This window comes from Danio aesculapii, chromosome 12, assembly GCF_903798145.1.
Source record: "Danio aesculapii chromosome 12, fDanAes4.1, whole genome shotgun sequence".
NCBI lineage: Eukaryota > Metazoa > Chordata > Actinopteri > Cypriniformes > Danionidae > Danio > Danio aesculapii.
The window spans coordinates 830,852-854,900 of NC_079446.1; the positions used below are offsets into that span (position 1 = coordinate 830,852).

Below are 24,049 nucleotides of genomic sequence, written 5' to 3' on the forward strand. Positions count from 1 at the left end.
AAACACATGTGCTATAGAAGAATTGATCAATAAATTGAACACTAAATTGGCCATAGTGTATGTGTGTATGGGTGTTTCACAGTACTGGGTTGCAGCTGGAAGGGCATTCGCTGTGTAAAAACATATGCTGCATAAGTTGGCGGTTCATTCCGCTGTGGCGACCCCAGATTAATAAAGGGACTAAGCCCAAAAGAAAATGAATAAATGAATATTATATTTTATTTTATTTTATTTTATTTTATTTTATTTTATTTTATTTTATTTTATTTTATTTTATTTTATTTTATTTTATTTTATTTTATTTTATTTTATTTTATTTTATTTTATTTTATTATATTATATTATATTATATTATATTTTATTATATTATATTATATTATATTATATTATATTATATTATATTATATTATATTTATTATGTTATATTATATTATATTATATTATATTATATTATATTATATTTTATTATATTATATTATATTATATTATATTATATTATATTATATTATATTATATTTATTATGTTATATTATATTCTTTTATATTTTATTTTATTTTATTTTATTTTATTTTATTTTATTTTATTTTATTTTATTTTATTTTATTATATTATATTATATTATATTTATTATGTTATATTATATTCTTTTATATTATATTATATTATATTATATTATATTATATTTTATTTTATTATATTATATTATATTATATTATATTATATTATATTATATTATATTTTATTTTATTATATTATATTATATTATATTATATTATATTATATTATATTTTATTTTATTATATTATATTATATTATATTATATTATATTATATTATATTTATTATGTTATATTATATTATATTTTATTTTATTTTATTTTATTTTATTTTATTTATTATGTTATATTATATTCTTTTATATTATATTATATTATATTATATTATATTATATTCTTTTATATTATATTATATTATATTATATTATATTATATTATATTATATTATATTATATTATATTATATTATATTATATTATATTACATTATATTATATTATATTATAATATTCTTCTGGTTCTATTTATTTTAGTTAGTTTGGAATAAAAAAATATGTATTTTTTAAAAAGTGTAAAGAAATGCTAAATCAATATTATTAGCCCCCTTAAAATATGACTATTTATTGGCTTCAAAACAAAATTATTTGTTATCATTGTTATCCAATGATTTGCCTAGTCAACCTAATTAACCTAGTTAAGTTTTTAAATATCACATTAAGCCGAATACTAGCATCCTGTAAAAGAGCTAGTGATATTATGCACTGTCATCATGACAAAAACAAAAGAAATGAAAACTATTATGTCCAAACAAGTGTTGTTTTGAAGCAAAATCCTCTTTTGATAAACAGCATTTTAGGAAATGTTTAAAAAGGAGTTCAAATTAGTCTTGAAATGAGAACAGAGGATATAAAACTAGAAACTAATTCTGTTAATTAAAAACTGAACCACCCAGTTACACTATAATAAAGCAGACAAGAGGAGAAACTCACACACACAGTCATAAGTAACACCTCATTTTCATGTGTCTTTGTTATGTACTTACTTTAGTAGTAATTACAATAATTATGTATAATTACATGCAATTAATCATAAACCTAAAGCACATTTTTATTATATGTGGTAATTAATTAATACTGCATGCACACATATGTAAACACATGTAATATTAATGAATTATGTGCACTTATATATGCTTAGAATGTGGTTTAGGTTAGTTGCATGTAATTAATTAATATTAGTTAAATGAATAGCTCCACAAGGACACCTAAAATAAATCGTTAACTTACAAAGGTTAAAAAAGTGCTCAGTGTTTTGGTTTCACAGCGTTATCAGTGCATGAAGGCTGAAGAAGCTTAAAAAAAACATTAAGCCGAGGTGTTTGTGAAGGAGTTTATATATAGTTTTATTTGTAGTTTGAGTTTTTGATTTCAGACTTTGATTCTGTGTAAATGAAAGCAATAGGACAGAGGTCAGTACTCTCATTACTTCCCCTTGAGTCATCGTCACTACATAGTGTTCACTAAACATCGGCATGCGGTTTACTCTTGATTACAAAAGCAAAAACGTCCATGGGGTTTTCAGCACGCAAATATTAAGGTTAAAAATGTCATGTTGCTCCAATGCAGTGCCACTTTTTATTTCATGGAAGGAACACAAAAGGAGATATTTCAACACAGGCTCATTGTGAAAATGAACCCCTGTATGCATTTCTGGAGAGCACAAATTATGTAGCCATTTGTAGCCAAATGTAACGTATGGCTGCATTTCGTCTTTAAAACGAATGCTACGGGACGGTATGTCACCGCCAGCTGCTTCTGTTTCTTTTAGCGCTACCAGCTGACCGCTTATACCTCCGTGTGGATGGCTATACCGTTGCTACCAATCTTCCCTGTGGCATATGTGCATATGTCGGTTAACTTGAGACGCAGAGAGGAGTTAACCATGATGATGATTGGTCGGTTGGTTCTTCCGTCAGTCAGTCAGTCAGTCAGTGGACAGCAGCCTCTGGTGGAGGAAATACATTCGTGAGAGAAATTCGAGATCTGAAAAAGCGTACACAGCGGCCTCTGTTATATTCACGAAAACAAAAACTGCGAAAAAACATGGCTCCTGGGACAAATTTTGCGCTGTCCAGAAATGTATACTGGGGTACATATCAATAATGAGCCTGGGTTGAGATATTTAGTTGCATGAAATGCATCTTTTGTATTTCAAAAGAGAAATAAAATCTACACAGACATTTTTATAGACATTTATTAAGCAACTCGGCTGTTTTCTTGAGTTAATGTTACTTTTATTTTATTTTTCATGATATAAATATTCTGTAAAGCAGCTTTGATTGATAGTAATTTCATAGCTAATCAATTTTTTTACACTATTATTTTTACGTTTATTAACAAGTAGCTGCACTCAAAACAAAACAAAACATTCTTGGTTGTTGTCGTGACCCAACATTGGGTCAAATATGGAAAATCTATTGCTGCATTAAAAAAGTGAAAACGAACCCCCTAGAAAAAATTGTAGTAGCATTAATACTTTAAACCAGCAGTTCAGTGTATTATAGCTGTAATGTAACGTTGTGATGTAGCTGAAATTAAACTTTCTCCAGAAGAACAAATAGAAAATACTGTGAAAAACTGGAGGCATAATAATTTAGACTTTTTTGACTATATATATATATATGTGTGTGTGTGTGTGTATAATTATGGTCACTCACTCACGTCTTAATCATGGTAACTCACCGGCCACTTTATTAGGTACACCTTACACTTTACTAGTACCAGGTTGGACCCCCTTTTGCCTTCAGAACTGCCTTAATCCTTCGTGGCATGGATTCAACAAGCTACTGGAAATATTCCTCAGAGATTTTGCTCCATATTGACATGATAGCAGAAATGGAGACTCATCAGACCAGGCAACGTTTCTCCAATCTTCTATTGTCCAGTTTTGGTGAGCCTGTGTGAATTGTAGCCTCAGTTTCCTGTTCTTAGCTGACAGGAGCGGCACCCGGTGTGGTCTTCTGCTGCTGTAGCCCATCCGCCTCAAGGTTGGACGTGTTGTGTGTTCAGAGATGCTCTTCTGCAGACCTCGGTTGTAACGAGTGCTTACTTGAGTTACTGTTGCCTTTCTATCAGCTGGAACCAGTCTGGCCATTCTCCTCTGACCTCTGGCACCAACAAGGCATTTGCGCCCACAGAACTGCCGCTCACTGGATATTTCCTCTTTGTCGGACCATTCTCTGTAAACCCTAGAGATGGTTGTGCGTGAAAATCCCAGTAGATCAGCAGTTTCTGAAATACTCAGAGCAGCCCGTCTGGCACCAACAACCATGCCACGTTCATAGTCACTTAAATCCCCTTTCTTCCCCATTCTGATGCTCGCTTTGACCTGCAGCAGATCGTCTTGACCATGTCTACATGCCTAAATGCATTGAGCTGCTGCCATGTGATTGGCTGATTAGAAATTTGCATTAACGAGCAGTTGGACAGGTGTACCTAATAAAGTGGCCAGTGAGTCGCAGCTGGAAGGGCATCAACTGTGTAAAACATATGCTGGAATAGTTGGTGGTTCATTCTGCTGTGACGATCCCTGATGAATAAAGTGAGAAAGCCGAAGGAGAATGAATGAACGAATAAATAGTAGTAGTTTTACCTGAGATATACACCTAAAAGGAAAACTGATATATCAGTCTGAGGATTAGTTTAGTGAACATTTATTGCAGTTTGCATAAAAACACACACGTTCATAAGATAACCTTAAACACTGTCCTACATATCAGATTATTTCAGGTCTGGAATAAACTCTCGAATGGAAGAAAGTGATCTTTTGCAGTGTATTAAAGGACCTTTTGGTGTGTCTGCAAACATGGACGGTTTTAATAAGTCACTTTAACCCAAAAGCAGAGCTGTGATGTGTTTGAGAGCAGATGAGCAGCGTTTCTCTCTAATATAAACACAGCTGCCGTCTCTCTGTCGTCACTTTGGCTGTATACGTGTAGGAGGGCAAACGCAGGTCAAACAACCCAATCAACGATACACATCTTAAAAAGCTGGCACAGGGAAACATGCAAACAATGCAGACTGCGTGATTTCAGTGTTAAATCACATATTAAAGCACTTTAAAGTAAACCCTAACTGAAATGATGATGTTTTAGTTGGGTTATTATAAAATTAGTCAATGGTTTGTTAATTTTTTGGAGTTCTGTGCAAAGGCGATTCTGAGAATTCATCACTCCATCACTGCAAACACATTATAAAGACTCTGAAGTCTGAAAATTCAGCAGATCATTGAATAAGCCATTTTATTGCACAGCTTTCAGCCAATCAGAATCAGGAATTTCCGAAGAGAATGTATTAGTGATTTTATTGCACATCTTCCAGCCAATCAGAATCAAGCATTTTTCAACAGACCATGTATCGGTGATTATATTGCATAGCTTCCAACCAATCAGAATCAAGAATTTCCACCAATTATAGAATATGTGATTTCACCTCACATCTTCCAGCCAATCAGAATCAAGAATTTCAACCAATCAGGAATAAGCCATTTTATTTGACAGCTTCCAGCCAATCAGAGTTAAGAAACACAAGAGACAATAGAATACGCGATTTAATTACACATCTTCTAACCAATCAGAATCAAGAACTTCAACAGATTCTGAATAAGCCATTTTACTACACAGCTTCCAGCCAATCAGAATCAAGAATTTTTAAACAGACAATGTATTAGTGATTATATTGCATAGCTTCCAGCCAATCAGAATCAAGAATGTCCACCAAATATAGATGAAGTGATTTTATAGCACAGATTCCAGCCAATCAGAATTAAGAATTTCAACCAATCAGGAATAAGCCATTGTATTGGACAGCCTCCAGCCAATCAGAGTCAAGAATCTCAACAGACAGTGAAGTACGCAATTAAATTAAATATCTTTCAACCAATCAGAATCAAGAATTTCCGAAGAGAATGTATTAGTGATTTTATTGCACATCTTCCAGCCAATCAGAATCAAGCATTTTTCAACAGACCATGTATCGGTGAATATATTGCATAGCTTCCAACCAATCAGAATCAAGAATTTCCGCCAATTATAGAATATGTGATTTCACCTCACATCTTCCAGCCAATCAGAATCAAGAATTTCAACCAATCAGGAATAAGTCATTTTATTAAACAGCTTCCAGCCAATCAGAGTTAAGAATACTTAATTTAACTACACATCTTCCGACCATTCAGGATCAAAAGTCCCAACAGACTGGAAATAATTGATTTTTAATGCTAAGCTTCCAGCCAATCAGAATCAAGAACTTCAACAGATTGGGAATAAGCCAATTTACTACACAGCTTCCAACCAATCAGAATCAAGAATGTCCACCAATTATAGAATATGTGATTTTCCTTCACAACTTTCAGCCAATCAGAATCAAGAATTTCATTAAAAGGTTCTGCAGGACGCTACGGTTCTAAGTATAACTTTTCACTATGTCCAAAGAAGCTTTTAAGAAGCATGTTTTTGATTTCAGTAGATCTTGTGCCAGTCCTGCTTCAAGCACAGCTCACAGAAGCGATCAAATCTGGAGTGTGTGTGTGTGTGTGTGTGTTTGTACTGATGATTCTTTCAGTCTGGAGGGATTAAGTGTGTGTTTCTGCTTTACGTCCTCCTCCAGATGGGTTGTGTTCAGAGTTCAGCGTCTGCTTTAAACTCCTCTGTTTATCTCTGTCCGCTTTGAAACACACCTCCAGCAAACCAGACCAGGGACATTCCTACAGCGTGTACATGTTCGGGTCTTTCCTGAACTGCTGAACACACTCATATCCTATTACACACATACACTACTGCACTGCATTGAAGAAAGGGAAGTGATTTGTGTTGAGATAACATGAAGGAATTAAGTTAACTTCATAGTTTTTGCAAATTTAAGTGGATTGAGCATAAAAGAATTGAGTAGTCCCCCAAAAAAATCAAGAAATGTGTTGTTGCAACTTATTTTAAATAAATAGTTGGAACGAACAGCCCAAGTAATTGTTTATTATATATAATTGAGTGTTGGATTATATGTATTTGGGGTAAAAACGGCACATATTTTACCCCCTTTTCAAGATTTAAGAGAAGTCTTTTGTGTCTCCAGAATGTGTCTGTAAAGTTTCAGCTCAGATTCCCATCAGATTATTTATTATTATTAATAATAATAATAATAATAATAATAATTTATTTATAATATTCATATTTATTTATTTATTTATATTTATTTTTATTGCCTGTGCTAGTTCTCCTCATCCACCGTTCCCACGTGCCTGTAACACGGGGAATGACAGAGACAACTGAGGTGAGGATCTACATGCAGGTTTTATTCGGCAGTCAGGCAGTCAATGGTCAACACAGGTGCAAACAGATGTATGAAGGCAAACAGATGTATGAAGGCAGTCAAAAATCGCAGTCAAAGGATCAGGGGAAATGTCGGAAGGCAGGCGGCAGACAGGGATAACTAAATAAACAAGGCGAGGTAAATACACGGGAAAACAAGACAAGGAAACACGCGTTGAATTGTCACTAGAACAGAAAACAAGACTCGGCAATGTGAATGAGTGAGTGTGCTGTGTAATCAGTCTTTGACAATCAGTCAGAATGAGGAAGCATGTGTGTGTGTGTGTGTGTGAGCGAAGTGCATGTATGAAAATGTAGTCCAGAAATGGTGGATTTGTAGTCAATACGTTTTTGTGTGTGAGAGATCCAGCGATCTATGAAGTTACGTTCGCTGGTGATCGTGACATTGCCTGTCAGAGTGCGTCTCCTGCTGCATCAGATAAACAGCACAGTGACAGACATAAAGGAAGCAGATCTCACGTAACGTCTGTGAGAAATACTACAGTAAGAACTGTCCCAATGATTATTTGATGTATTTGTTGTGGAGTTAATTCAAGCCTTTCTGCAACGATAAGTCACACACAATGTTGTTACAAAGTTCACACACATACAGCGCGCACGTTTAAATTTGCACTGTTTTTGCACGCAAATGTGACAGGATACAGGATAATCTCCACTGCTGTATGGGTATCCGTTATGTTAATGTACAAAATAAACCTGATTTAACCTCCACAAACTGGGATTAAAGCGTCTTCTTTTATAATTGTACTGACACACGGATGTGGAGATGAACGTCTTTATTACGCACATGCTCTGATTTAAACACGTGTTAAACTTGTAAAACTCACTCTTGATCACATTTGATGATGATTGATGATCACAGAGAGCTGAACAGAGCTTTTAATCCCGGTTGCTTTGCACACGTCCTGTCTTGTTGATATGATTATACGCGTTACACAGAGACATGTTAATACGCGGCTGTCAATCAATTCGGTGGGCGGGAAAAACGCACTCCTACGTCATGTTGCGGTGGGCCTCAAAATGGGAGTGATTTGGATCCTATTTTAACGTCAGGAGATTAACAAAAGAGACTTATTGTGTTTCTATTCCCCCAGTAGGACTGTGGACACACTAAACTACACATAGCTCTGTCCAAACAGCTTACAGAAGAGGATTTAAAGCAAACAAAATGAACCCACTATGAAGAACTAAAAGCATTAGTTTTCCTCAAAGTAGACCAGCAGTTTTATCCTTAATAAAAAATCTACATCGTACCAAAGTAAAAAATAAATAATTGTTGTTATAAATAATAATAATGTCTCTATATGATACGCTTATTTTTGTGGTTGTATTCTTGACCACAGTACATATTATTGATTTAGATTCAATTACATTTTAAAGTTTGAAGCAAAGTTAAGTTAAACTTGGACATTTCAGCTGAAACACAGCAGTCATTTATTTATGTTGGTTGAAAGTGTCATTTTTCAGTGTAATGTAGACAAAGCTTGAGGATATGAAGCATCATAAATAAACACAGCTGAGGGTAAAACACATGTGAAAGGAGATTTTCTTGCTTGCATTTTTGTTTAAGCTTGTTTGGACGTATAATGGGATTATATATACACTATGCTCAAAGGTCAGGCAAGAATGCAGTGCTGAGCACTTTATCGAGAGGTCAAGAAAAGCAAAACTACGGTGTCTTTCATTCAAAGTGCATTTTATATTGGATTAAGTGAAAAATTAGGGGTTTTAATAGGGATGTCCCGATCTGTTTTTTTGCCATCCGAGTCATTTGATTTTGAGGATCTACCGAAACCAGATCTGATACTTCTATAATACATAAAAAGAATAAATAAGAACGAAGAAACCGATCCAGGATGTTCTTTATTTTTTATTTAATTCACCTTATTTTACCATTCGTTCAACTCTGTGAACAAACAGAGCGCTTCTGTGAGTGAGCTTGAACAATCACGTATTAAATAACATCAATTCTTCACTTTTGGACTTTAGTGCAACAGTAAATATTCATTCATTTATTTTCTTTTCGGCCTTATCTATCTGCGGTCGCCACAGCGGAATGAATCGCCAACTTATCCAGCATATGTTTTATGCAGCGGATGCCCTTCCAGCTGCAACCCATCACTGGGAAACACCCATACACACTCATTCACACACATACACTACAGACAATTTAGCCTACCCAATTCCCCTATAGCGCATGTGTTTGGACTGTGGGGGAAACCGGGAGGAAACCCACGCGATCGTGGGGAGAACATGCAAACTCCACACAAAAATGCCAATTGACTCAGCCGGGACTCAAACCAGCGACCTTCTTAGTGTGAGGCGACAGCACTACCTACTGTGCCACTGCGTCGTCCAACAGTAAATTTAAAAATCTAATATAAAAACAAACAGCACTTCAACTTAAAACACCCAGCAGGCAATCCCAAGTTCACACATCTCATAGTTTGCTATGGCTATGTTGTCGTCATCAACTTTATACTACCTCCAGAGCGCAGACATACTCAGGTTGTTGCTAGATCAGATATGGTAGCGGCCAGAAGTTAACGAGAATTATTTAGATTTTTTATTAAACTTCTAATTAATTGTATTTTATTAACATCTACCCCTACCATAACCCAAAACTCAACTGCCACAGTACTGTAAAAATATTAACTATTGTTATATAGTGTCACAAACATGATGCTATATTGATGTGCATATCCGCAGCTGTATCCCCTCTAGACTTTACCTCATACTCGCGCTCTCCGCTTCAAGCTACTTCTGTGTTCTACTTTGCCAGCATTTAACCAATAGCATCTCTGCAACAAAGTGATGTCATGCTGCACGCGCTGCTGTTCCTGTGTGAAGTCAAGCAAGAGGTCTAACTCTTTGCATAACCATAAATGTGTTAAAATAATGACAATATACTGTATAAATACATATATATTCGAGTCCTGATCGGGAGGTAACATCCGATTCCGATCGAGTCTACATACACCGCGTGTTTGAGGACGATTTTCGATCACATGATCGGATCTGGACATCCCTAGTTTTTAACCTGTTTTATTTAACTTGCCTTAAAGCAAAAAACAAAGCCATTATGGAAAATTAAAAGCATTAGTTTTTAGCTCAGTATAAGTTTACTGTTGTGTCATTCATAAATATATCTGTTCTCTAAAACTTTATTTAAAAGAGACCTATTCTGCAACTTTTACATAAATTAAATTCATCCATCCCAGGCTCATTCTGAAAACGTAGTCTGGCGGACGTGTCTGGAGACTGCGAAAGGTACGTATTTGTGCAGTTTTTGTTTTCGCAAATCCGCAAGAGGCTGCTGTGCGCACTTTTTCGCATCTCGAACGTCTCTCGCGAGCGCCATTTGCGCCCGTGCCGTATGCGCCCGCGCCGTATGCGCCCGCGCCGTATGCGCCCGCGCCATTCTCGCGTAAACTCACAAGAGGCCACTGTCAAATGACCGTTCGTCTGTCCGACTGGCTGAATGATTGACTGGCCGACCCACCCTCCTCCTCCTTCCTTCAACCCAAGCAGTTTTACCGATTGACCCGCCCGCCCACTTACTTCCCTAAACCCAACCAATAATTTACAAAAAAAAGAAAAGATGTCCAGAAAAATGAAATCCCTCATCTAAATTATTACCACGTTTCGGATTTTACTACATTCTCAGCCTGTTATGAACTCCCCGGACTCGAACCTGGTCGTCGTCGTCATCAACTCCTCTCTGCGTCTGAAGTCCGCCGACGTACATGAGGAGCTAACCCGACAAACTGGTTGCGGCGGGAAAGCCCTCCACAGGGTGGTAAGCGGTCAGCCGGCAAGCGCGAAAGGGAACGGCGTCACACCGCCCTGTAGCATTCGCTTAAAAACCGAAATACAGCCGTACGTACCTCCGGCTACATAATTCGCGGTCTCCAGAAACGTCCGCGGGACTACATTTTCAGAATAACCGTGGGTTGAATGCATCTCTGCTGTCTCTAGAGTGTGTGTGTGTTTCAGTTTGAGCTCAGTAAACCACACAGATAATGTTCTCCAGCTCTCTGAAGCTCAACCTTTCAGGGTTTGATCCTAATTATGGCGTCTTGGTGACTGTCGCTTTAAATGCAAATGAGATTGTGCACTTTATAGAGAAAGGCGGAGCCACAAATGCATGTGTGTCAGCATAGTGACAGATGTAAAACAGCAGTGTGTGTGTTGTCAGTGCTGGTCAGGTGTGCATGTGTGCTTCAGTCTTCTGTCAGTCTATGTCGCTCCTGTTCATCTAAAACTCCACATCTAGAATCCTCTTAAGGGAATGTCAATCAAAGTGTTTCCTTATCAAGTCTGATTGTAATAAATAGAATTAATTCATGTTTAGCATTAGAGGCTGGAGATATTCACACACTGCTCACACACAACCCCTTATTAAAGGGATTTCCGGATAATAGGTGTGCTTTAAACTCACATGTTGACATTTCATTTCTCCATAGGCCATTAAGTAGACTATATTTACACTTTAATATGCTTTTCCTGCAATCGTAATAAAAGTAAACACACACCCTCGTCATTAAACACTGAAATCCTTTAACAATCCACAGAAAAGTCGAGCGCTGACATGACAAAAGGGGTGAGAGGTGAGAATGTGGTTTCTGTACAATAGACACTAAATCTGAGGCGTTTCATACTAAACGAACTGCTCACCGAGAGCCAGAATCAGCACAACACTCCTCAGAGTCCTGTCAGGGAGAAACACCCAATATGGTGAGATTTCAGCTGCTGGAGCAGGAACATATATTATTGTAACGCTTCATATCTCTGTGTTTGGATAACTGAGGTGAAACAGCAGGGTTCCTACTCTAAAGCAAATGTGAAATTCACTAACATTCAATGATTACAGAGATGAATCTCCATGCTTCTGTGATTGCTGAATTTAACGCAAACGGCACTAAATTTAGGGAAGCCTGTATTTTTAATTGCAGCAGATATCACTATTATTATTCCCTCCACGTTACGTTTGTTTTGCATTTTCATTCATTCATTCATTCTCCTTCGGCTTAGTGCCCTTTATTCATCAGGGATTGCCACAGCGGAATGAACCAGCAACTATTTCAGCATATGTTTTACACAGCGAATGCCCTTCTAGCTGCAACCCAGTACTGGGAAACACCCATACACACTCATTCACACACACTCATACACTACGGCCAATTTAGTTCATCAATTGAAACCCACGCCAACACGGGGAGAACATGCAAACTCCACACAGAAACGCCAACTGAACCAGCCGTGACCCGAACCAGCGACCTTCTTACTGTGAGGCCACAGTGCTAACCACTGAGCCACCGTGCCGCCTTCAAAACTACTGCTAATAATAGAATAAATGTAATGCACGTTCATTAATATGCATAAGTCTCTTTGCATAAAACTGTCAGGTGAACAATACAGCTAATGACATTATTTTATGCATAATGTATATGCATAATGACAAACATACGCATGCTTTTTACGCATGCGACACTGCAAATGTTTTTTCTTCGATTTTTACTGCAGATTATTTAGCTTGTTTTAAGGAAAAACTCGCTTCATTTTGACTCATTTTTGCTGAAAACACGACTATATTTTTTGCTTGTGCAGAAAATGCTTCTTAATTTAAGAGTGTTTAGATATTTGGACTATAAAACAAGACTAAAACTCTAAGTAAGGTAAATAAAATTTGCAGTGTAGCACAAAAAAGCAAAGGTACAGTTACATTTCTCATTATGCATGTGATTTTTCTGTATTGTTCACCTGACAGTGTTATGCAAAGTGACTTATGCATATTAATGATCGTGCATTATATTTATTCTATTATTATTATTAGTTGCCCATGTACATTTTTTACCTGATATATACCAAAAAAGTAACATGTATCAGCCTGAAGATGAGTTTCGTGAATATTTATTACAGATTGTATAAAAACATACAGATTTATAAGATGTGAAATGAAACTCTGTAAACATTATCAGATTATTTCATGCTGGTCTTGATTGATCGAAGGCCCTGATATGCTCACAGTGAAGTTTATTTTCAGTTTTTATTTACAAGGAAAGAGACGTGAGAAGAACTTTGCATTGATTTACTGATAATGAACATCCAGTAAACACAGCAGTGCAACAAAGCAGGCTTTATTACAGTGTGTAGAAATAGCAGTGTTTGTTTCCCAATTAGTTTCAGTATTAATTAAGGTTTTATTATTTAACATTATTATTATTATTATTATTATTATTATTATTATTATTATTATTATTATTATTATTATTATTATTATTATTATTATTATTTAACATTATTATTTAACATTATTATTATTATTATTTAACATTATTATTATTATTATTATTATTATTATTTAACATTATTATTATTATTTAACATTATTATTATTATTATTTAACATTATTATTATTATTATTATTTAACATTATTAATATTATTATTATTTAACATTATTATTATTATTATTATTATTATTATTTAACATTATGATTATTATTTAACATTATTATTATTATTATTATAATTATTATAATTATTATTATTATTATTATTTAACATTATTATTATTATTATTATTATTAACATTATTATTATTATTATTATTATTATTATTATTGTTTAAAATTATTATTAATATTATTATTATTTAACATTATTATTATTATTATTTAACATTATTATTATTATTAATAGCCATTTAAAAGCTTAATTAGGTTCATTCGGCAAGTTATTGGACAACAGTGGTTCCTTCTTTTGCCAATCAAAAAATAATTGCTTAACAGGTTTAATAATATATATATACACACACACACACACATTTTTTTTACTTAAAGAAATAAGACTTACTCCAGAAGAAAAATATAATAGGAAGTTAAGTTTACTTGCTTTGAAAAACAATTACAAGTTGACAGAAGCACTAATAGTTTCATCTTCTACTGTATATGTCCTACTGAGACATAGTTCAGATTCTTGAACAAGAACAAATGTGAGTAATCTAATGTGGCTGGATGCGTGTTGATATAATGAACAGTACAATTTGTACTTAATATACTTATAAAGCATTACATGTTAACAAGGACTTGGAATGTTGCAATAAATAATAGACCAAATATTCATCTGGATGAGACTTCTACCTGCCCTCATATTTTGAATAAAATATTTGGCGTCACTTTACAATACGGCTGTGTTAGTTAATGTTAGTTAATGTGTTTACTATCATGAACAAACCACAAGCAATACATTTATTACAGCATTTGTTCATGTTAGTTAATGAAAATGTTAGTCGTTCATTGCTAGTTCACATTAAATCACAACAAGCATGAATTTGGATGTTTATAATGCATTAGTAAATGTTGAACTATCATTAATAAATGCTGTGTGAGTAGGCCTGTCGCAATAATCAATACATCGACTTATCGTGCAATACTTGGAGGTGAGCTCAATCATTTTTGCCATTGCAATATATATATATATATTTACAATTTCACCAATAGCGTACAGCCATTTTACTATGATAGTTACATTCTATCTCACCGGTGTCAACGTTTATAATTGGACATTTACCTAATAGGACATTTAATAGGACATTTACCTATTAACATCTAATTATAGAAGCTTAACGTTAAGAATGATGCGTATTTTAAAATGTTTATGGCTATTTGCATTATTATGATCATCAGTATACTGTCAGTGGATTAAAATGATCTCAAAATGACAACAATATCGCTTATCGCAACAATTTCTGTGTCAATATATCGCACCACAAATATTCCTCATCGTGTACTAGTATCCTTCATAATTAGTTCACAGTAAATACATGAACTAAAGAAACCTTATTGTAAAGTGTGATTAACTGTTCTTATCTATTTTTTGTTTGTTCTTCCATATATTGTAAATCAGCTTTGACACAATCATCAGTGCGTAAAACAGATGGAAAAACACTGAAGTGCTTAGAAACTCCAGCGCAGGGCGAAATGTGCATGAACATGACAACAAAATGTGACCTTAAACAGACGTGCATGTGATCTGAAGGTCTGAGCTGAGATAAAAACAGGCACATCGAGAGCTGGCCAAGAACTGTAGTTCATCAACACACACGCACACACACACACACACACACACACGCACACCAGTAATATTACCTTCACTACAGAGCTCATTCATCATCATTTATTATGCTATAGTGACTCTCCAGTGCTTGATTCTGATTGGCTGATGAACATTCTAAGGGGCTGTTCACACAGAATGCAATTTTCCTCTCTAACACCACACTTTTCCACTATTTTTCAATGTAACCATGGGATGGGATGACCGCACATAATATTAGACTAGATATTAGACTAGTATTCAGCTTAACGTGACATTTAAAGGCTTCACTAGGGTAATTAGGGTAAAGTTAGAGTAATTAGGCAAGTCATTGTATAACAGTGGTTTATTCTGGAGACAATCCAACACTAATATTGCTGAAGGGGGCTAATAATATTGAGCTTAAAATGGCTTTAAAACTATTAAAAGCTGCTTTTATTCTAGCCGAAATAAAACTGTTATGATCACCAGCGATCTAGCGGATGCAGATTATTGGTAAACACACAGTTCACTAAAGAACTACAAATCTGCCCATATATGGACTACAACTTCCGTCATGCATCTTGCACACACAGCTGCTCCTGTTTCAGTTTGATTACACGCAAACACACACAGGAGGATCGTTACGGACTGATTACAGGGACTTCAAATACAGCGCACACACACACACACACATCTTGGCTGAGTCTTGTTTAACTGTACTGTGACATTACGACGCCTTGCGTCATCATTTCTGGATCATTTTAATCCTTTAATTGTTTTCATCTGTATTGATATTTGTGTGTTGCTGATCATCCTGTGTGTATTCAGCAGTGTGTAAGCATTTGGACCTGTATAGGCGCATAACTAACACACTCTGCTGGACTTTAGAGCAGATTTTAGTTGGTCAGTGTCGCAGTCTATTTCAGTTCTTCATAACTCCAACAATGCGCCTTAACACACCTCCTTTATAGACCAGCACACACACGAGTCCACAAAGTTGGCAAATGGATTTGATATTTAAACATCGTGGTGCAAAACAGCAAAATTAGGAGTGTGCTGGTCTGAAAATAGCAACGCCAAACACGTATTGCGCCTTGTTGTGCTGGGTGTATAATAGGGCCTGTAGTCTTTAGCTGTACAGTATATCGTGATATGAAGGAGTTCATTGATGTTATAATGAGCTGAGTTTGTGTGTGTGTGTGTGTGTTTAATCAGGTTTTGGTTCAAACACACTCTTTTCTCCATCTCTGAGCAATCTGCAGAGCTTTTGGCGCCGCTCAGGAATATTGAAGGACTTTTGTTTGCTCCAGGCTTATTATTATGCATGGTGTTTTACAAAAGATTTTTATTGTGGCGTGTTATAAAAGTCTCCAGAGCGTGTGTGACATGGCTATTACTGCCTACTTCTTTTATCTTTAAACACAAAGAGCCGATATATGAATGTTCAAATACATACAGTGTGTGTGTGTTTAGTTAGGATTTTGATATTATTTAGATTTTTATCATGTTTTAACAGTAATTCAAACACATTAAAACATTATAAAATGCATTAATATCTTGAAAACATTATTTTAAAAATGTTTATTACAAGTTGTTTTTTTATGTGTTTGAATTTCAATATTATAAATTATTATTATTATTATGTATAAATTTATTATTATTTATTATAATTTTTTGTTTGCAAAAATATTTTTTGTTTACATTATTTTATCTTGAGTTCATTTAAAGAAATTTATTTAGTTTAATTATTTTTAATATTATCATTTAATATTTATAAATATTCATAATTTTATTTCCTTTCCTATCAGTGTATCTATAATGATCTTCTGCATATTATTTTTTTAATTATATTTACTTTAAAGTATAATTTTTTTACATTATTATTATTCAATAATTATAAATATACATAAAATTATGATATTTATTTATTTATTTATTATTATCATAATTATTATTATTATATTTATTTTATTTTTGTATTTTTGTAGCTGTATTTTATTCCTTCTTCTATTACTGTGTGTATTATAAATATTCATAACATTTTAAAATCATATATATATATATATATAAAGTTTTCATTATATTTAATCAGTGTATAAATTGTATTTAATATTATTTAAAGTGTAATTTTTATATATAATATATAATATATATTATAATATGTAATATATATTACAAAGTTTTTTAATTTGATATATATATATATATATATATATATATATATATATATATATATATATATATATATATATATTTCTATTTAATTTCCCCTATTAGTGTATCTAATACTCTAAATTGAATTGATATTTTTTAAAGTGTAATTGTTTTTATTATTATATTTATTTATTATTGTTATTTAAAAATGATAAATATTCATAATTTTTTTAAATAATATCCTGCATTACGTCCAACATTCTGCCAGTGTGTATGTAATGCTGATTATTGAGTGTATTTTCTCCTCTTTTCTGCTCAGGAACTGAACCTGACGCTGTACGGGCAGCAGCCGGATCTGCCAGAATGTTTCCAGATGTCAGTTTTACCGTGGGCTCCGTGTGTTTACCTGTGGGCTGCAGCGCCGCTCTACATCCTACACCTGAGGAGGAACAACCGCGGATACATCATGATGTCCATCCTCAACAGAATCAAGACGGTCAGAGAATATATATACAGTATATATATATCAATCAGCATTCTCTATATATACTGTATAGACTTAATAAAGACTCCATCCTTTCAGATTAGTCAGTATTTCATTATTATTAATTGTTTCACTATTATTTATCTATGATTTAAGATAAGTCGTTACTTCATTATTATTCAGCTATCCTTTTATATAAATAATTATTTCATTATTGTTTCATTATTAATTATCTGTCGTTTCATTATTAATATGAATTATTTCATTATTACTTGTCTATAGTTTCATAATTATTAATTATTTCATCATTATTAATTATTTCAATATTATCAATTTCATTATTATTTATCTATGGTTTCTTATTATTAATTATTTCATTATTATTAATTATTTCATTATCATTTATCTATGGTTTCTTCTTATTATTTATTTCATTATAATTAATCTATTGTTTCATATTATTAATTGTGAAATTATTATTTATCGATTGTTTTAATTATTATTTCATTAATATTTTCATAATATTAATTGTTTAATTATTATTCATCACTTGTTTAATATTATTAATTAGTTTATTTATATTTATCTATTGTTTTTTATTAATATTTTCATAATATTCATTATTTCGTTATCATTTATCTATTGTTTCATATTATTAATATTAAATTAATATTTATCTATTAGTTCATATTGTTTATTATTTCATAAGCATTGATCTATTGTTTTTTATATTTATTATTTCATTAATAGTTTTATAATATTAATTATTTGATTCTTTTTTATGAATCATTGCATATTATTTTTTATTTTATTTATTTTGATATTATTATTAATTATTTTTTTATCCATCATTTCATATCATAAAGTGAGAAATGTGATCACATATGAATGAGGAGTGCGTGTGACTGTGTGTGACTGTGTTTGTGTGTTTGTTTGTGTGTGTGTGCAGGTTCTGGGCCTGATTCTGTGGATCGTCTGCTGGACGGATCTGTTTTCAGCGTTTCACCAGATGAATCAGGGTGTTAATAATCCTCCCATATATTTCGTCACTCCTTTAATAGTTGGCATGACCATGGTGAGTGCTTTCAGTCATACATTATACAGCAGATATTAAATATGTACAGTAAGATTTCAAAATTCATTAGTTTATTTGTTTTATACATTTTTATTATTTGTTTCATTTTATTTTATTTTATTATTTGATTTAATTTTAAAAAAAATTTATTGATTCATTTTATTTATTTATTTATTTATTTATTTATCATTATTTAATTTGTTTTGTTTTTTGTTTTGTTTTAATGTTGTATTTTTTATATTTTATTATTTTATTTTATTTTTATTTTTGGTTTTACTTTTATATTTTATTTTGATTGATTTATTTTATTTAGTTATTATTATTATTATTAGTTTTTGTTTTATACATTTTTATTATTTGTTTTATTTTATTTTGTTTTTATTTATTTAGTTATTTTATTTGTATTGATTCATTTTATTTATTATTATTATTATTATTATTATTATTATTATTATTAATATTATTTGTTTTGTTTTGTTTTATTGTTTTATTTTATTTTTTATATTTTATTTATTTTATTTTTGGTTTTATTTTTATATTTTATTTGCATTATTCATATTATTATTATTATTATTATTAATATTAGGTTTGTTTTTTGTTTTGTTTTAATGTTTTTAATTTAATTTAATTAAAAAATTTTAAAAACCTTATTTAATATTATTATATTACTTTATTTTTTTAGTTTTATTATTTTTTTATTTGTTTATTTTTGTTTTTGTTTTGTTTTTGTTTTGCTTTGTTATATTTTTTGGACTTAAAAAATAAGCCTAATAAAATGCATGACTGGCCTACAGTATATTAAAGCTAAATTCTGTTTATACTAATAAGTATATAAACTTAAACCCCATCTCTCAGTGTTAAAGATGCAGTACAGTATGTTAATAATATAAAGTAGCAGTTCAGTATATTAATAATATAAAGATGCAGTACAGTGTGTGAATAATAAATCTGTGTGTGTGTGTGTGTGTGTGTGTGTGTGTGTGTGTGTGTGTGTGTGTGTGTGTGTGTGTTTGTGCAGCTTTTAGCCACTTTCCTGATCCAGTTTGAGCGTCTGAAAGGAGTGCAGTCGTCTGGTGTGCTCTTCATTTTCTGGACACTTTCTGTTGTTTTCGCCATCGTGCCGTTCCGCTCCAAAATCATGCATGCAAACAGACAGGTCAGTGCAGTTTCATTGCTTTACTTTACTTCATTACATTCATCAATTAACTCTGTCATATGTTGGTAATGTTTGTTCACTCTTTTATTTCTTCACATACATGTTGCTTATGGTTATAACAACACAAGACATCTGACTTAGAAGATGGAATATGTTACTTAAGCATTCACAGACACTTTTAATGCAAAGTTATTTGAAATGTAAAATATTCTGCTCATTACACTCATTTATCTGAGATGTTATGCTTACAGTCTACATTATTATATATTACATTATTATATTATTATAAATATTATTATATATTATATTATTAATAAATTACATTGTATTTCATTAATTTCATAATTTATGTATGTATAAAAGAAATATAAAATATATCAAAAATATAAAAATATATAATATATATGAATAATATAAATATTAAATATTTTGAATGAATATAAAAAACAATTTTAAATGTTTGTATGATTTTTTTGACATGCTAAACATTTTTATTTATTATTTATATTATTCTTTTTAAATTATTTATTTATTTAATTATTTTATTATTAATTAAATTAAATTAAATAATATTATTTTAACATTTTTATTTTATTTATTTACATTAATATTATTTTTAATATTAATTATATTAATAATTTTTAAATTAATTAATTAATTTTATTTAATTTGATTTATTTTAAATTTTTAATTTTTTAATGTATTTTATGCATTTTTTTTTACATTTTTTATGTTTTTAATTTTATGCATTTTTCTATTCTATTTTATTTAATCTATTGATTGATTTAATTTATTTTAATCTATTTACTTTATTTATGTATTTATTTATTTTTATTAATAGGTTTATTAATTATTTTGGAATTTTGTTTAGTCTTGCTGAGTATTTTTAGTTTTTTTTATTAATATTATAAATTTTTATAAATATATATAGATAGATAGATATTAGATATTCAATTTTTATAGTAATTTTTATAGTAATAGGTAGTATTTTTTTAATTTTGTATACTCAGTTTTTAATTTAATTTTTTATTTTTTGTTTCATTTAATTATTAAATTACTTAATAATTATTTAATTATAATTATATAATTATATTATATAATCATAATTATTTATTTGATAATTATTTAATTATGAAATTTTATATTTTAAATTACAAAAAAATGTTGTAATTTTATTTAATTTATTAAATTTTTTTACTTTCCAATGCTATATATAAAAATCTTAAATATATGCATAAATATGGCTTGCTCCTGCTGTAATCTTTTCAAAACAACAAGAAGGGTCAGTGGCCTGACAGCAGCAGCAGCAGCAGCCGCAGCAGCAGTGCATTGGTCAGTTTCAGAATGAGTAAATCTGTTTTATTTCTTCACATGCATGTTTTGACCTACATCTGGAGCTTTTCTCTGTGGAGTTCAGAGAAGGACAGGCGTTTGACACAGAGATGGAGAATAAAGCTGCTGTTGTTCCTAAAAGCTGCTTCAAGACAGACTTATAAACTCGGCAGACAGATGTGTGTGTTTTCAGCTCTAATGAGTCTCGCTCACGCTCTCAGCAAATGCCATCTGATTATGCTCTTTAAATCATATTATTACTGCATTAAAGCCAATTATGCTGCAGTCAAGGCAAACATATCAAATATTCTAATATATAAAAATATACACTCACTGGCCACTTTATTAGGTACACCTGTCTATCTGCTGGTTAACGCACATGTCTAATCAGCCAATCACATGGCAGCAGCTCACTGCATTTAGGCATGTAGACATGGTCAAAACGATCTGCTGCAGGTCAAAGCGAAGTGTGTGTGTGTGTGGGTGATGTGATACTGGGGTAAAGCAGTGTTCTCTGTGTTGCAGAAGGAGGTCAAAGACAAGCTGAGGTTCACCACGTTCTACATTTACTTCAGTTTTACCCTGCTTGAACTCATCCTGTCCTGCTTCAATGAAAAGCCTCCTCTATTCTCCAGCGCCGTCACGGACCCTGTAAGAGAGAGTGTGTGTGTGTGTGCGCGTGTGTGTGTGTGTGTGTGTGTGTGTGTGTGTGATTGTGTGTGTGGGTTTGTGTGTGTGTATTCACTGTGTTACAGTATGCATACATATGTTTGTGCATGTGTGTGTATGCATTTATGAGTGTGTGTATGTGTGAGTGTGTTTGTGTGTTAGAGTGTGTGTGTTTAAGTGTTATCTGCTTCCTTTAATTCCACGCTTTTTGCATTATTGAATTATCATCACTTTATAGAGGTCAGAAACTCACTGAAGTGTGTGTGTGTGTGTGTGTGTGTGTGTGTTCAGAACGCGTGTCCAGAAACCAGCGCTGGATTCCTCTCCAGAATGACCTTCTGGTGGTTCACCAGGTGAGTTGTGTTTGTGTTTGTGTCAGACAGAATCAGTGCCAAACGTTTCCTGCTTGATCACAGGAGTCCTCATGAATAACACATTCAGATTTACTTTTTAAGTTTTTGTATTTTAAATTTGAAGCCAAATAATTATTTAAATAAAACCAAATAAAATGTAAATACAGCTGATTGTGTTATAATCTTATTATAATGTTATTTTCTCATTCAGGAGAGCGTCTTTATTTACACTACTGCAACATTAATGGCTGTCTAATAATTCTCACTTAATTTCTCACAATTTATTGGTTTTATTTTTGCAATTCTCACAGTTTTCCCCCCGAATTCTCACTTTATTTCTCACTTTATTTCTCACAATTTCCACTTTATTTCTCACTTTATTTCTCACAATTTCCACTTTATTTCTCACTTTATTTCTCACAATTTCCACTTTATTTCTCAAAATATCACTTTATTTCTCACAATTTTCACTATATTTCTCAAAATATCACTTTATTTCTCAAAATATCACTTTATTTCTCACAATTTTCACTTTATTTCTCAAAATATCACTTTATTTTGGCACAATTTTCACTTTATTTCTCAAAATATCACTTTATTTCTCACAATTTTCACTATATTTCTCAAAATATCACTTTATTTCTCACAATTTTCACTATATTTCTAAAAATATCACTTTATTTCTCACAATTTTCACTATATTTCTCAAAATATCACTTTATTTCTCACAATTTTCACTTTATTTCTCAAAATATCACTTTATTTCTCACAATTTTCACTTTATTTCTCAAAATATCACTTTATTTTGGCACAATTTTCACTTTATTTCTCAAAATATCACTTTATTTCTCACAATTTTCACTATATTTCTCAAAATATCACTTTATTTCTCACAATTTTCACTATATTTCTAAAAATATCACTTTATTTCTCACAATTTTCACTATATTTCTCAAAATATCACTTTATTTCTCACAATTTTCACTTTATTTCTCAAAATATCACTTTAGTTCTCACAATTTTCACTATATTTCTAAAAATATCACTTTATTTCTAAAAATATCACTTTATTTCTAAAAATATCACTTTATTTCTAAAAATATCACTTTATTTCTCACAATTTTCACTATATTTCTAAAAATATCATTTTATTTCTCACAATTTTCACTATATTTCTCAAAATATCACTTTATTTCTCAAAATATCACTTTATTTCTCACAATTTTCACTATATTTCTAAAAATATCATTTTATTTCTCACAATTTTCACTATATTTCTCAAAATATCACTTTATTTCTCAAAATATCACTTTGTTTCTCACAATTTTCACTATATTTCTCAAAATATCACTTTATTTCTCAAAATATAACTTTATTTCTCACAATTTTCACTATATTTCTCAAAATATCACTTTAGTTCTCACAATTTTCACTATATTTCTCAAAATACCACTTTATTTCTCACAATTTTCACTATATTTCTAAAAATATCACTTTAGTTCTCACAATTTTCACTTTATTTCTCAAAATATCACTTTAGTTCTCACAATTTTCACTTTATTTCTCAAAATATCACTTTAGTTCTCACAATTTTCACTTTATTTCTCAAAATATCACTTTATTTCTCAAAATATAACTTTATTTCTCACAATTTTCACTATATTTCTCAAAATATCACTTTAGTTCTCACAATTTTCACTTTATTTCTCAAAATATCACTTTAGTTCTCACAATTTTCACTTTATTTCTCAAAATATAACTTTATTTCTCACAATTTTCACTTTATTTCTCAAAATATCACTTTATT

General features: G+C 31.4%; 1 protein-coding gene across 1 annotated transcript in view; it reads left to right on the top strand.

The window, feature by feature from the left end:
- LOC130238808 (multidrug resistance-associated protein 1-like) overlaps positions 1 to 24,049 on the top strand; it is a 69,481-nt gene that overhangs the window by 15,695 nt on the left and 29,737 nt on the right. Inside the window, 5 exon segments of the mRNA XM_056469922.1 lie at positions 17,493 to 17,669; positions 18,607 to 18,732; positions 19,751 to 19,888; positions 21,746 to 21,871; positions 22,181 to 22,242. Coding sequence (XP_056325897.1) covers positions 17,493 to 17,669; positions 18,607 to 18,732; positions 19,751 to 19,888; positions 21,746 to 21,871; positions 22,181 to 22,242 — 629 coding nt within the window.